The sequence below is a fragment of the Malania oleifera genome, chromosome 2, assembly GCF_029873635.1.
Source record: "Malania oleifera isolate guangnan ecotype guangnan chromosome 2, ASM2987363v1, whole genome shotgun sequence".
NCBI classification, from domain to species: domain Eukaryota; kingdom Viridiplantae; phylum Streptophyta; class Magnoliopsida; order Santalales; family Ximeniaceae; genus Malania; species Malania oleifera.
This window is the reverse complement of record NC_080418.1, coordinates 44,110,873-44,126,101: the sequence shown is the minus strand read 5'-3', so window position 1 is coordinate 44,126,101 and position 15,229 is coordinate 44,110,873. Positions and strand designations below refer to the sequence as shown.

General features: G+C 35.3%; 1 protein-coding gene across 1 annotated transcript in view; it reads right to left on the bottom strand.

The window, feature by feature from the left end:
* The window catches only part of LOC131148160 (uncharacterized), a gene marked incomplete at its 3' end in the record, with an annotated part of 45,002 nt that extends 31,358 nt beyond the window's left edge, over nt 1-13,644 (bottom strand). Inside the window, 2 exon segments of the mRNA XM_058097895.1 lie at nt 12,355-12,462; nt 13,355-13,644. Of these exon segments, the coding sequence (XP_057953878.1) occupies nt 12,355-12,462; nt 13,355-13,644 (398 nt within the window).
* Nucleotides 13,645-15,229: the final 1,585 nt, after the last annotated feature.

Sequence of the window (15,229 nt, the reverse complement as noted above, 5' to 3'; positions counted from 1 at the left end):
AATCATTGCATCTTTGTTGCAAGATTAAAAAGCTTGCATAGTGCTTTTGAGAAATACGTTTTTGCAAGCTTTAACCACTTATATCTATTGTGCTAAATGTTTGAAAAAATATTGTTGAGATATTTGCTAAGGGCTCTAAAGATTCTTTGATATTACATAGAGTAAATATATTATCTTAAAATCAAAGATTTTACTCTCACACACATACATTGATATATACACTTTTGAGGGTTGTCATATAGTTTACCAAAATCTCATTGAGCTTAAAATGGTATCATATATGAGTGCATTATAGTGCTTTATTGTTGTACACATCTGCTTTTGTAGAAGCACTCTTTGTTGTACAAATATTTTATATTTATTGTTGGAATTGGTGTATTCACAAGAGGAGGGTGAATTGAGTATTAAAAAATTTTCTCCTAGGTTTAACGTCCAGCAGTAGTATAACACAACTTAGGGTCTATCTATGCAATTATAAACCCAATCATTCAAAATAATAAATCACAAACATTCAAGTGTTGAAATTTAAATTGCCGAAATTAAAAGCAGACACAAGAAATGTTATCGAGGTTGGACCAAGTAGCCTTCGTCCCCGCCTCAGCTTGCCAGCCCAATGATTACTACTATTACTCACTTAACGCGTAGAGTGACACCGATTACAACTAGGTCAAATTCCCAAGGTTGACCTCAACCTTCACTCACTCTTTTTGCGAGGCGAATAAAGCCCTACCGAACCTTATGGGTTAGATCAAACCCCCTCAGGACACGCCTGGAATACAATAATGAGGATAAAATTTTTGTACAATACAAATGCTTATAAACAAGAAGATTATATACGAATATGCACAAGCAATAATCAATGCACCTCGAGCAAATAGAAACTATAAGCTCAGTGCAAACGATTTGTAATAGCACTCTAGGTAATGTCAATAATCAATCAAGTGCAGGAGTGTATTACCAATCTATCGTTGAAACAATATATAAATATATTTCAACCACAAGTAGGGTTTCAAATATTTTCAAAGAATATAATCAAATGTCCCAAAATGATTTTCAAAAATTTTATGCACAAGAGACAATAGCAAACCAAGCTTGTCAAAAAGATTTTTGCTTCACAATCACAGTACAAGCTTAATGAGTCTTGCAATAATAATGCTAAGACTCACAAGCTAAAAAGTTTTCCCCACACAATAATTATTAATTAAACCAAGGAGGAAAACCCTGAGCTAAACTCTCAATATAAAAACAATCAAACAATCAAAACAATGAGAGTTTAAGCAATAGTAGGGAGTGTAGGATCATTTAGAGTACCCTCACTCAAAAGGATTTTGAAATAGAATGATCAATGGAAGAGTATTTGGCTTTATATGTGCAGAAAAGGCTCTAAAAAATTCAAAAGATTTTTCTTAATCCAAATTCATAATCTTCACTTAATTTGTGTGAATGAGCTCATATATATAGACACCCTTAAAATTTTGACCGTTGGGGACATAAGAGTAATATTTAAAATTTTTTAAAACATGTTTAACAAAAATAACCTTGATTTACCTTTAATTATCTACAGTAAAAATTGGTCAACCCAAGAGTTTTGGTTGCCTGAGCCATAGGTTTGGATGCCCAAATAGACACATAAAGAAAAGGCATTTTTGAAGTTCAGGTCCCTGGTGAAACATTCGGGTGGCTGAGTCTAAGGTGATTTCCAAACTATTCAAGGTTCGGTTGCCTAGTCCTAAGTTTGGTCTGTAGAACTTGCCACTTCGATCGCCTGAGGTATTTTTGAACATCAAGTTCAGGCGTCTAGCGAAGGTGGAAAAATTTACGGCCAGGTTTTGGTCGATCGAGGAAGATATGTTCGTATTAGGTTTGGTTGCCTGGACCTTAGTCAACTTTTTAACTTTCTTTGCATTCAGTCGATCGAGGCATTTTCAAAGCACATGGTTCGGTCACATGAAGTCCTTTCAAGCTTAAATTTTGGTCCTGATTTTGAGTATAATTTATGTGCAGGGACCTAGGGTCTATCTATGGTCTAGTCTTTTTTAATTTAGCCTAAAAACCTGGCATCGGTCGACTTTAAGTCGACCAAAGTCAACTTTAAAGTCTATGTACAATCATTACTGAGCTTATAGTCTTATTACGCATGTCATGCATTAATTATTATAGACCTTGGATTATAGCTATAGACCCAAATGATAAAAATGAAACAATATAATACAACTTGAATTAAACAAGGACTTCATGATTTGCTCCCTTGCATTTCCATGGAATGCGCTGAGTGATGTGCTTGTTTAACTACTTCTCGGCTACCATTTCTCATCTATTATCCGTGCTTAGAAAAGTAAACATGCTAATACACTTAACACACAGATGAGATACTGTGGTTTGTCACAATCAAAACAAGAGACCGACTCAAAAAGTCAACATTTATTGTATTCCCAATGTGTGGTTGGAAGAGGATTGCACTGACGTATAACGTGCACCGGATAGACTTAGACCCTTTTAATAATGTCTCAGATAGGCTTAGAACTAATTAGGAAATCATGGATTTGCACCATCCTATAAAGTGTTTATCGGATTGGCTCAAACTCGATTAGGAGAATTAGGAGCACCGTTCCGTTAGGTGTTGTAAAGGTTGGGGTCAGCCCTATAATCTGACCTGAGATATTCCTCGTCCAGTAAGGAGAGGGTGTAATCAGTGTAGCTCCACCCATTAAGTGAGCATTTAGTGAATCCTCTTACTGGTAAGCTTAAGGGGGGGACGTAGGCAAGTTTGGCCGAACCCCGATAACATTTCTTGTGTCTGTTTTTAATTTTCACAATTTAATTTTTGTACTTGAATGTTTATATTTTTATTATTGTGAATGATTGGGAAATATTGAGCCTGTTGTATCTGTTTTATTTGTCTTCTCAATTTTATATTGTTAGGTAATTGGTATTTTCTTAGACATATCCTAGGTTGAGTTATACGGATTGTGGATTTGAATTGAACCTAGGAATAAATTTTTAAATACCCAATTCACTCCTCTTGTAAATACACGAATTCCAACAATTGGTATCGGAGCCTCATTGCAAAAAGCTTAACCGCTTATGTTAAATATCACAATGGCTCACATTGGGGCATCCCCATTGTGTGAGGGACGATCATTTACCAGTCGTCCATTATTTTGTGGTGTCGAATTCACCACCTAGAAAATTAGAATGAGCATATTTTTAAAATCAATTAACTGGAGGGTCTGAAAAATAACCGTCAACGAAATTTATATGAAAATGAATGAAAATGATATTATGTTGATGCAAGCAAATTCAAATGCCATTGATATGTTATATCGTGCATTAGATTCTAGTATCTTTCAGGAGATCATGGCTTATGCTAGCACTAGGGAAATATGGGAAGGGCTTGAAAAGAAATATGGAGAGTCCTAGGAGAAGAAGACCACCACTTTGATAGCGTCTAACTCAAATGATTTGGAAGTGGTAAATCATGAGGTAATAACATTAATAGATCAAGAGTTATATGATTCTTACTCTACCTTATTTACTGATTCTTATGTTGAATGTTGTGTTGTGTCATATGATGAAGCATCTGATATTCCTTGTGATAATCCTGTTGACAAAGCGTGCAATGATTCATGTAATAATTATGATATATCTTATGATGAACCATATAATGAATTTTATGATGAAAGCATGCTATTGGATAGAAAACTAGAAAAAGATTCATTTAAAATACATAAGTTTCTAGTTAGGATGTCTATTCATAAAACTTTTCTGAAAAATGAGTACAACGGGATGGAAAAGCAATTAGACAAATTAAAAGAGTATCATGTCATCCTTGAAAAGAAAAAGATTGAAAAGTTATTGAAAATTTTTTTGTTTAAAGGAAGAAATAGATGATTATTCTAGAGTTACACTCAAAGTCATGAATGAAAAGAATAATCATGTTAAACCCTTAGGATTAAGAAGAAATATTTCTTTCAAAAAGGGTTCATCTTTTAAATCCCATAATTCATCTCATGCCTCATCGAGTAGGAACTGGTTTAATAAGCAAAATCCTTCACACAAAATCAAAGCCTTCCTATTCGGTGAAAATAAATGGCATATTCAATATAAGTGTAAATTTAGAGGTGCCAAAGGCATAGACAAGGAGATTATGTGGGTAATCAGGAAGGCAAACCTCTCAAGACCTAAAGAAGATCAAAGTCCAATAGGGATTATATAAATGTTTAAATTCTTCCTTAGATCTTAGGATAAACTATAGAGATTGCGATGATTAAATGGCCCGGGGAGTGGTATGTGCTTAAAATGTAAAAATTTAGTATATGCATCCACTATACAAATTTTTGTATACCGAGAATCTTGGAAAATCAAGCCATTATGAAAATTCAAGTAATTTATCCAATCTGATCGCTAAACACACACACACACACACACACACACACACACACACACACACACACACACACACACACATATATATATATCATAACAATTGGAAAACATTGGCTATTGTTTGCTAAAGTCAAATCCACTTCCAAATGGACAGAGGTAATTTTTTTTTACCTGATAAATAAATTCTTAGGCTTAATTCATACTCAAAAGTAAACCTTAAGTTAGGCATAGTATTGTCCATTGCAAAAGCCTAAGCTTTAGGGACTCTACTTTATACTATACATCTTTTAACCCTAAATCTCATCGATCTAAACATAGTCATCACTCTAGCCTTAAGCACTAATGATCATAAATTGCAAATATATTAAGTGCTTATTCAATGACATCCTTCCGAAATCAAAATTAGCGACATCAACTAAGGGATTCAAGCTTTACCATTCAATCAAAATAATCCCTTGTGCTTTAAATATTGAATTATCTAGTCTTGTTTCATGCTAATGCCTCCCTCCTCCATAGGAAAACTTTACCTCTGCATGATCATATCTGATAAAGTTTCATCCTTTTAGTGGGTCATATCCTTGCTCTACTTGTTGATTATATTTAAAGGATACCCTCTAGTAATAGCTAATTAGAAATGTCCAAAGAGGAGTGTTTCAAAAATTCATACTCTCTCAAATGCTATTTTCCAAAGTCATTTGGACATACTTCCCAACACAAAAATATTTTGAATATTTTCCTACTCCAAAATACTCTTCTGCACTAAATCATAATTTAATTGTTAAGAGTATTTGTCTTAACTCTCTTTATAAGCTCTCAAAATTTAAATCAAATCAATTAGAGCTTCTAATTGGTATCAAGTGGCTAAAATGATCCCTATAGGTTTCAACATATAAGGAAATTCAAATGACTGAGAAACCTATGCACGAAAAAATTAAAATTAAATGTCATTTGAACTTGAGCCCCTCACGAATTGAGATTCACAAGAAAAAGAGGCTACATAGGCTTTATTCATTGAAAGAATATTGATTGTGACTTTTTGGTCCGTTAAAGCTTATGCATCTAGAGCCAAGTTTTAATCACTGAAAATATTGGACACTTGGCTAAAGAACTTAAAAATTGAAAAGAAGATTAAGGCATAAGACGATTTTAGTTCAAAACTCCGAGGGAGCATTTATCTTTTCATGACTGCATATATTAAATGCTCTCATAATTTTTTTTTTATGCCCATATGTCTACGTAACAACAGCACTATTGCATACTGTCCATATTACACTAAATGCTGAAATTACTTCGATTGATAGTGATTAGTGATTATCTGGTATTGTGAATTGTTATCGAATATACTAAATTGCATGGAACGCCATCTACAAGGTTGTTGCATAAATTTATATACTTGCATGCTTGTATGGAACACCAACATCATGGCTGATGCAATACTTTGTGAATTGCATACTAGTAATGGATTATAGGTTGTTGCATGACTTAATATGTTTTATTTGCTGAAAACAACCAAATTTCGGTACAGGTTTTATAGGAAAATGTCCAATTTATAGATGACATGCTACTGAAATTTCATAAAATTTTCCAAAAATAAAACCATGTCTTGAGGATGATTATGATAAAATAAATGTTAAAATGTTTTTGAAAGGATAAGTGAAAACTAAATGAATATTAAATTTCATCCTTACATAATCATCGAATATTTAGGGGAGCTGAGCTCCATCCCCAAGGAAAAGACATAAAGGACTCATATGCATCTTACATAGTAATCTTTTTTATTATTGAGGCTCTTCTGAAAAACCCTGAACATCATCTCTAGTTGTTCATATATGAATCGTTCTTAGTGCTATGAATATTAAATCAAGCCTTAATATATATTTTTTTGATGCATGTGAAAAATTATAAGGATAATTATATTGGTTGCATGTTCGAAATGATTTAATCAATACCCAGTATAGTTGTGTTAAAAGTTTTAAAATGATTGCTTATACGGTTTGATGCTCTTAGTGAAATTAATTCATTGTATGTATAAGAAGATTATTACATCTAAGTTAGAATTCAAATCGAAAGGGGGAGCTTCTAAACATAAATTCCTATCTTGTTTTGCTCACCAATGTTTTTGCTTAAATATGTCTTGAAATCATTGTGGCATGTGCTAAAATGTATAGACTTTATTGACAATCTTGAGTTGAAATATGTTGTTTTGGCACAGTCATCTGTTTGTCATATGATCCTTGTTTTTTAATTTCCTGATATCTTTAGGATTTATGCGGTTGTTTATTCTTGTTATAATATGAATTGTGCTCAAATGCTCAACCAGAATATTTTTGTTTGTATGATCTTTAAAGTTTTTTTCCTAGCAAGGGCAACCCCCAGTACTCCTTGAAAAACATCAAAAAAGGAATTTCTTTTTAAATACTTTATTGCAAGAAATATTTTCAAAATTAAAACTCATTCTCTCTTTCCTTATTACTTAAATTTTCTTCATGCTTAACTGGTTCATTGATCATGCATAGATATACATGCGAAATAGTTAGACACTCTTATGCTCAAACCGACTTTTGCTATCATATGTTGTATGCTTCTTTTACGGGTTTGATGAAATTTTTCAATCGCAATGATTTGTGTGTATTTCTTGTCTAACCCAGTTTATCATGTGTTTAATTTCATATGGCCTGTCATATTGTTCATTTTTATATGTGCATAAAATGCTAGATCTTTTAAAACAAAAATAAAATGCTTTTATATGCCCAAAATTCTTTTAAATAGGGGGAGTAATTTTTTTAATGCTCAAATGGGTTTATAACTTAGCTCTTTTGCTAGTGACAAAAGGGGGAGAATTTCGCTCAGCAAAATGCAAATTATTTGAAATGTTTTGCAAGGGGAAAAATATTTTAAATGGGGTAAATGTCTAAGCCTATGAGCATCTGTGTTTTTAATGTCAAAACTAAATGCATGATTTATTTGAAAAGTCTTCTTTTGCGAATATGCCTAATCTATAGTGTTTTTCTTTTTTTAACTATGCATATTCTTAGGGGAAGCCTTTTCATGTCAAACCCATTTTACTCTAATGCGTTTGTCATCATAAAAAAAGGGGCAGATTGTTGAATTTTTGAGTTCGATCTCTGTTTTGATACTGCCAAAGCACACGTTTCTTATGTGTGTATTTAGTGCTTGAACATGTCATGTTTCAACTCACACATAAGGACAAGGGACATGGAAGCAAGGAGGAACCTGAAAATTATTCTCTTGACGCATACCATGGTAGATAGAAGAACAAAAGAAGAAGAAGAAGACATATTTGTATTTATTTTAATTGCATTCAGTTTTCATATCGAGTATGTAATAATGCATACATCTTGCATGATATGATTTGAAAGCTCATAACGATCGTAGACAGACCCTAGGGACCAACACACTTCACAGAAAAACCTTTTCTGAACAACTAAAATCATACAAAAAGATTTAAATTGGTTAGGATAAAAAACAAGGCTGAAAAAGGTTGACCGATGTTGCATTTTTAGGCTTAAGTAAAAATTCTCGGCTGACCAACCCCTCATATACTAAATGACTCGGTCGACCAAACCTTCCATGTGAGGCATGTGTTGTGAAGCCTCGGTCAATCGAATCATTTACTATTGAAAAAACTTGGCCACCTGACCTTGACTTTGATCTGTTTCTTAGAGCTTGGCCGACCGGCCCATGTGCTTTAAACTTGGTTAGCAAACTGACCTTGTCCCCTCGACAAACTGGCTCTTACACTAAAGCGACCAAGCCTAGGAAGGCGCAAAAAATTGTCTTGGCTTGGCCGATCGGTTATCATCCACAGCCAACTGAACCCAAGATAAATTTCAAAATCACTATGTCTATTCGGTCGATCGGCGATACCCATGATCAACCGAACCTCTCAGGTTTAGTAATTTTTTACCGAGTTAATCAGAGTTAATTTTTTATTAAACTTTTCAAAAATACCAATCATGTCCTTTACAGTAATATTTTTTGGGAAACTTATATATACTCCTTCATTTCCCTGATTAGTAATAAGATTAGCACTTGATTAGCAAAGATTTCTCTCAAACCTTTTTGTGCTATTTCTTGTTATTTTACTCACATCCAAGCATACACTTCGAACTCCCTTTCACACTTTATTTGTTGCACATTCATTTGTGAAAGAGAGCATAATACTCACCTTCTTCATTTGCACATTAATTGCAACATGAAGATCAAGTGGAGTGTTCATTATTGTGAGCATTTCAATATTTAGTTCAAAGCTTAAACTCTCTCATTTTTACATTATTGAATATTGATTTTTTAAAGTAAGCTTAAATTTTTCCCATTGTACTTTACTCATAAATATTTATTGGTAGAACTCTACATTTGCTTGTGAATCTTTGCATCCTTGTTGCAAGATTCAAAAGCTTACATAGTGCTTTTTAGAAATATGTTTTTGCAAGCTTTAACCCTTTATATCTGTTGTGCTAAATATTTGAAAAAATATTATTTAGATATTTGTTGAGGGCTCTAAAGATTCTTTGTTACATATAGTGAATATATTATCTTAAAATCAAAGATCTTACTCTCACACACATACATTGATATATACACTTTTGAGAGTTATCATATACACTTTTAAAATCATATCATATGTGAGTGCATTATAGTGCTTCATTGTTGTAAACATATACTTTTGTAGAAGCACTCTTTGTTGTACAAATATTTTATATTTGTTGTATTCCTGACGTGTGGTCAGAAAAGGATTCTACTGGCTTGTAACATGCACTGGGTAGACTTAGACCCAGTTAAGAAAGTCCTGGATAGGCTTAGACACGGTTGGGAAAGCTTGGATTTGCATCATCCCATAAAGTGTCTACTAGATTTGTTCAGACTCGGTTAGGAGAACTAGGAGCACCGTCCTGTATGGTGTTGTAAATGTTGGGGTCAGCCTTATAATCTGACCTGGGGTATTCCTCGCCCAGTAAGGAGAGGGTGTAATTGGTGTTGCTCCATCCATTAAGCGAGCATTTAGTGAATCCTCTTGCTTGTGAGCTTGAGGTGGGGACGTTGGGAAGTTTGGTTGAACGCTGATAACATTTCTTGTGTTTGATTTTAATTTTCGCAATTTCGCACTTGAATGTTTATGTTTTTATTATTGTGAATCATTGGAAAATACTGAACTTGCTGTATCTGTTTTATTTATCTGCTTAGTTTTATATTGTTGGGTAATTGGTATTTGCTTAGACATACCCTAGGTTGAACTATACTGATTGTGGATTTGAATTGAACCTAGGAAAAAAATTTTAAACACCTAATAAACCCTCCTTTCGGGAATACACCAATTCCAACAGTGTGCATAGTAACTCCTTTCATCTCATTGTCTATAAATGGTTATGCTAAGGGGCTTTGAAAAAAGAGAAGGGAGTAAGGTAAGGAGACCTTATTTGCCCCCATCTTTTGTCATGCTCACGAAAATTTTGATTATAGTTTTTGGGATTGCTATTTAAGAATTTTTGGACTATGAAGAAGGGAGAGTTGAAGCTTCATCACAAAAGCATAACGATGTGAGTTACAAACTTGTTTTGCTAATGATCTATTAATGTTTTATTTTCACACAAAAATATTACCTTTGCATGCTAAAAGCTTCAAAAACTCCTTGGATTTGTTTTACCTTGCTGCACCAGCAAGTCCTTAAACCTTCTCTGCTAAAATCCGAAATTTCTTATTCCATTGTACTTATTGTTAACTTTTAGAGTTCAATCTCGTTTTGATAATGACAAAACATAATTATCTCATATGTGAATTGAACTTTTTAATAGGATCATTATTTAGTACGCACAAATGATACGAATGCGATGGAAGCCATAAGGAAGTTGAAGCACATTCAACCCAGCATATTCCATGAAATTAAAAAAGAAAAAAGATGAAGATACCTTAGATTTTCAATTGTAATGTGTGTTTAGTCTCACTTGTATTTACATATTTCATATGATATAATTGGAAGCTCAAAAAGACCCTAGACTGACCTTAGGACTCATGCATTTCTTGAAAAATCTATTTACATTAGTTCTAGGTTGGATGGACATTTTAGAGGCAAAATAATTCTAGAAAACAGAGGCATCATCGATGAACTCTATGGCCTCGTTGACAAATGCATGAAGGCCACTCCGTGACGAACAATCTATTCTCCTTGACAAGAAAATATCGAGAGCTCAAAATTTTCATACAGTGCTCTCGTCGACAAACTCATGTTCGCATCAATGAACGAGTGTTGAACACTCGTCGACAAACGTGTGCACTCGTCGACGAGTTCCTGGCATAGAACGGCGGTTCAACGTGGACACAAACGTAAATACTTTATTTTAAATGATCTAATGGCCAAGAATTGATCCAATGCCAAGAATACATGTTTAAACACTCCCAAAACCCTAGGAGAACACAAAGAGACAAGAAAAGATAGCTTTTGTATGCTTTGCCTACACTCTACCAAGTTCAAACATCTTTTGGGCATTCTCTCGGCTTCTTCAAGAGCATTCACACACACATCTTACAAACACATTTTTATATTGATGTTTGGTATACATGGTTTTATATTGGGCACTAAATCTTCACTAATTGTAAAAGTTTTTCTTCTCTCATATTTTTATTTAATATTTTATTAAGAGAGCAAGAACCCTAAATTTCGTATTTTTGTTGGGAAATTCTTGTGGAAGAAGTTCATTCTAGGACCATAAATCTTTGAAGCATTCTTGATATTATTTTTATTCAAAGATTTAATATTTTTTTATTCGTGCCAGAAGTTTTTTCAGAAAATCCTAGATCTCTAATACATATTATTTGAAAAATCAATTTTTTGAGATATATTGTAGTGGGTGCAGATCTTTGAGAAAACTCATCATACATATTTTTATATATAAATATCATATATTTTATTATTATTGAAATCATCACATACATTCATTGAGCTTCAGGTTATATCCTATGAATGTGTTTTAGGAATTTTATTGTACTCATTAGCTTGTGAGAAGTATCTGAGTGTTCAAGAATTTCAATCAACTATTGTATTAAAGGTTTGGCCTGTGAACTGGGAATGAGGAAGCTATGCCTCTTGTAAGTAGCAAGAAAGGAGGAAGCTACGCCTCTTGTATGTAGCGGAGTAGGAGGAAGTTGTGGCTCTTGTAAGTAGTGGAGTTTGAGGAAGTTGTGTCTTTTGTAAGCAGCAGGTTTGTAACAGGAAACTCCGCCCATGTATAAGAAGTAGATTAGTAGAATCCTTAGGGGGTTTTTCCCAAGGTGAGGATGTTGGTCAGGTTTGGCCGAGCCTCATTAAAAATTCGATGTCTACACTCTCTCTCTATCTCTCTTGATATTACCGCACTTATATTCATATTATATCTGTTGTGTATGTTTTGAATGTTGGCATGTATGAATATCTAAAATACGTGAGAATAATTAGGTAATACTGAATTAATTGAGACATCCACTCATTAAATCAATTTAGGTTCACAATACTAAAATCAGTGTAAATCCAAATTTTTGAATGTATGGTTGCGTTTTTAATTAATGATTGAAGTACCAAATATATTTTTAAATACCAATTCACCCCCTTTTGGGATTAAACCTAAATTAACACTTATTAATATCGAACTTCACAAAAGAGATCCCGACCATTGCAACCAATAGCTCTCATACCAATTGTTGATCCAAACGCGTAACAAAAGACCTGTTACATACTCGAATCAATCAGGAACAAGTAATGCAAGCACTCAACGATGAATATATAAAATAACCAATCACTCACAAAAAGAATAAATGAAAGCAATAATCAAAGACAAGAGAATTACGTGGTTTGGTAACGTGCCTACGTCTACAGGTGTAGTGAATGAATTTTCACTATCACAATGTCAAGCTTACATGAAGGGTTAAAAAATAATGATTATAATTGAACCCTAGTGCATACAGAAGTCTAAGAACCTATCTAAATCACTGTTGTAACAATCACCAAATTCAAAAAACTGCAATCTGCGCCAAACAATATCATCAATGGTTTCAGCCAAACCATCGCCAGTTTTATGTCGAAAGCTGAAACTTGCAAACTGAATTAAAATCATGGACAATTATAGGGAAACCGTTGAATATTACTGCAACCAGTTTCCTTATTTTTCGCTTCACAATACTTTCCCAGTGCATGCGTTCTACTCAATATGAACCACATCCCCAACATAATTTATTAGTAAAAATTTTACTAGCTCAACAATATTACTACGCCTTAAAAAAATGAAAAAAATTTGTAGTAGATTTTACATCATATAAGTCAAATGTGATCATTTTTGGTCCATTTTTGTAGCCAATGTTATTTGAGTTATTTTCATAGCCCAACTAGTTCGCGATTCATAAGGCAGAGGAACCTTTCCTTAATTCCCACCCTCCTCCCAAGTAAGTAGGTTAGATACATGATTCAAATCCCTAACCAACAATCACATTTTGCGCAATAAGCTAACGCACATAACTTGTGAATTTTGTTGAAGATTAAACTTGAAGACCGGCAGCCCACCTCCATTGAAGACCGGCAGCCCACCGTTGTGGACATTGGAGATTTGCAGGCAACCTACTCCACCTACCAGCCCACCTCTATTGAAGATTTGCACCCACCACTGTTGATTATTTGATTTCTATAATTACTATAAATAGCTGAGTTGTGTGTGAGTAAATGTGAGCAATGTGGTGTGTTGAGAGTTGAAAGCCAGTGAGTGAGCGAGAGATTTTGTTATTTGAATTCCTCTGTATTATTTTTCAGATTGAAATATACTTGTTTGGTATTTATTCTCACTGAGTTTCAGTCACATCCAGTGACTGAGTGTTCCTCTCCACCCATCAGTGGTATCAGAGCGTCTAGGTACGCCGGAATTCGCCAAACAGAGGCGAACAGAGGAGAAATCCGATTTTCTCCCAGTTTTGAAGTTGCTCCAAATACCAAATTGAGCCTGCCATTGTGCAATTCGATTCAAGACGATTCCAACGGTGAAAACCACGTCTCAAACGGACACCGGAGGAGCCTACACGCGCCTCCACGCTCCTCCCACGAAGACAGCGCTCTTCCCACGCGCTGCACGCGCCGACGAAGACTCCGGCAGACGGTGACACGCGCCTCACGCTCCCGCACGCGTCTTCTTCGCCCGATTGGCGAGATCCGACCCGGACATCGACCCGCAACCCGGCCCAGCGACCAGGAACCCGGATCCGTACCCGAGACTTGACCCGCATCCGACCCGCCTCCAGAAGCGGACACGCGGCAAGCGCAGAGAACGCCACGTGGCGTAACGGAAAAATTAACGCCGTTAAGCGGCCGTTAAGTTAAACCGGTTAGTTTAAAAATTCACCAGAATTTTCCTATAGCCGATTCGGTGATTTTTAGACCGGTTCTTTGCAAATCAAAACCGGTTCCTAAGGTTTTTCAATCTTCTGAATTTATTGGTGGCATTAGATTTACCAAAATCAGCCCCCATTTCTCTGTTTTTTATATATTGAATTCGATGGCTAATGGTACTATCCAATCGGTCATTCCAAAATTGACCCGAGAGAATTATGACAACTGGTCGATTCAAATGAGAGCCCTTCTAGGTTCTCAGGATGTCATGGACATCGTTGAAGATGGGTACAGAGAAAGCCCATCAAAAGAAGCCGAAGCAGTTATGCCCGATGCTCAAAGAACGACCTTGCGAGCCGATCGAAAGAAAGATTGCAAGGCAAAATCCATAATCTACCAAGGCCTTGATGAGGCCACGTTCGAAATCATTGCCTCCGCGAAGACATCTAAAGAAGTCTGGGACTCTCTCCATCGAACACACAAAGATGCAGATAAAGTAAAAAAGATTCGTCTTCAGACATTACGAGGTGAGTTCGAATCTCTCAAAATGAAGTCTACTGAATCCATTACAGACTACTATACACGAGTAATGGTAGTATCAAATCAATTAAGAAGAAATGGAGAAATTCTCAATGACGAGAGAATTTGTGAAAAAATTTTGCGATCTTTAGATCCAAAATATGATTATATAGCTGTGACCCTAGAGGAGACAAAAGACTTGGAAACAATGTCTGTAGAAGGACTTGTGGGCTCACTCCAAGCCCATGAGCAAAAAGTCAATAGAAGAAGTGATGATAAAGTACTGGAGCAAGCTCTCCAAACGAAGTTGTCCCTCACTACAGATAGATACGACAAAGGGGGGACGTCACAACAAGGAAGAGGACGAGACCGAGGATCTCGTGGAAGAAATTCTAAAAATTTTAACTCCAGAGAAGGTGGTAGAGGCAGAAGAGGTCTCACTAGAGGAGGACGAAATCAACAGAGCTATGTCCCACAAGGCAGAGGACAAGGAAGAAGAGGAGGATACAATAATCGATCGAATGTAGACAAAAGAAACATTCAATGCTACAATTGTCACAAGTATGGACACTATAGCAATGAATGTTGGGGGCGACAACAAGAAAAGGTTAGCGAGGAGGCCAACCTTGCCGAAACTGATCATGCAGATGGAGAGTCATTGATGCTGATGGCACACAATTCAACTCCCCAGGACCAAAGCGTTTGGTACCTTGATTCTGGAGCCAGCAATCATATGACTGGCAGAAAGAACTTATTCTTTAAACTTAATGAGAAAGTTCAGGGGGAGATCTCTTTCGGCGATAATTCTAAAATCCCAGTCCAAGGGAGAGGAGATGTTTTGATCAAACAAAAGTCTGGAGATCATGCTTACATCTCCAACGTCTACTATGTGCCAGCCATGAAGACTAATATACTTAGTCTCGGACAGCTCGTGGAGAGAGGCTATCGAATTAGCCTCAGTGA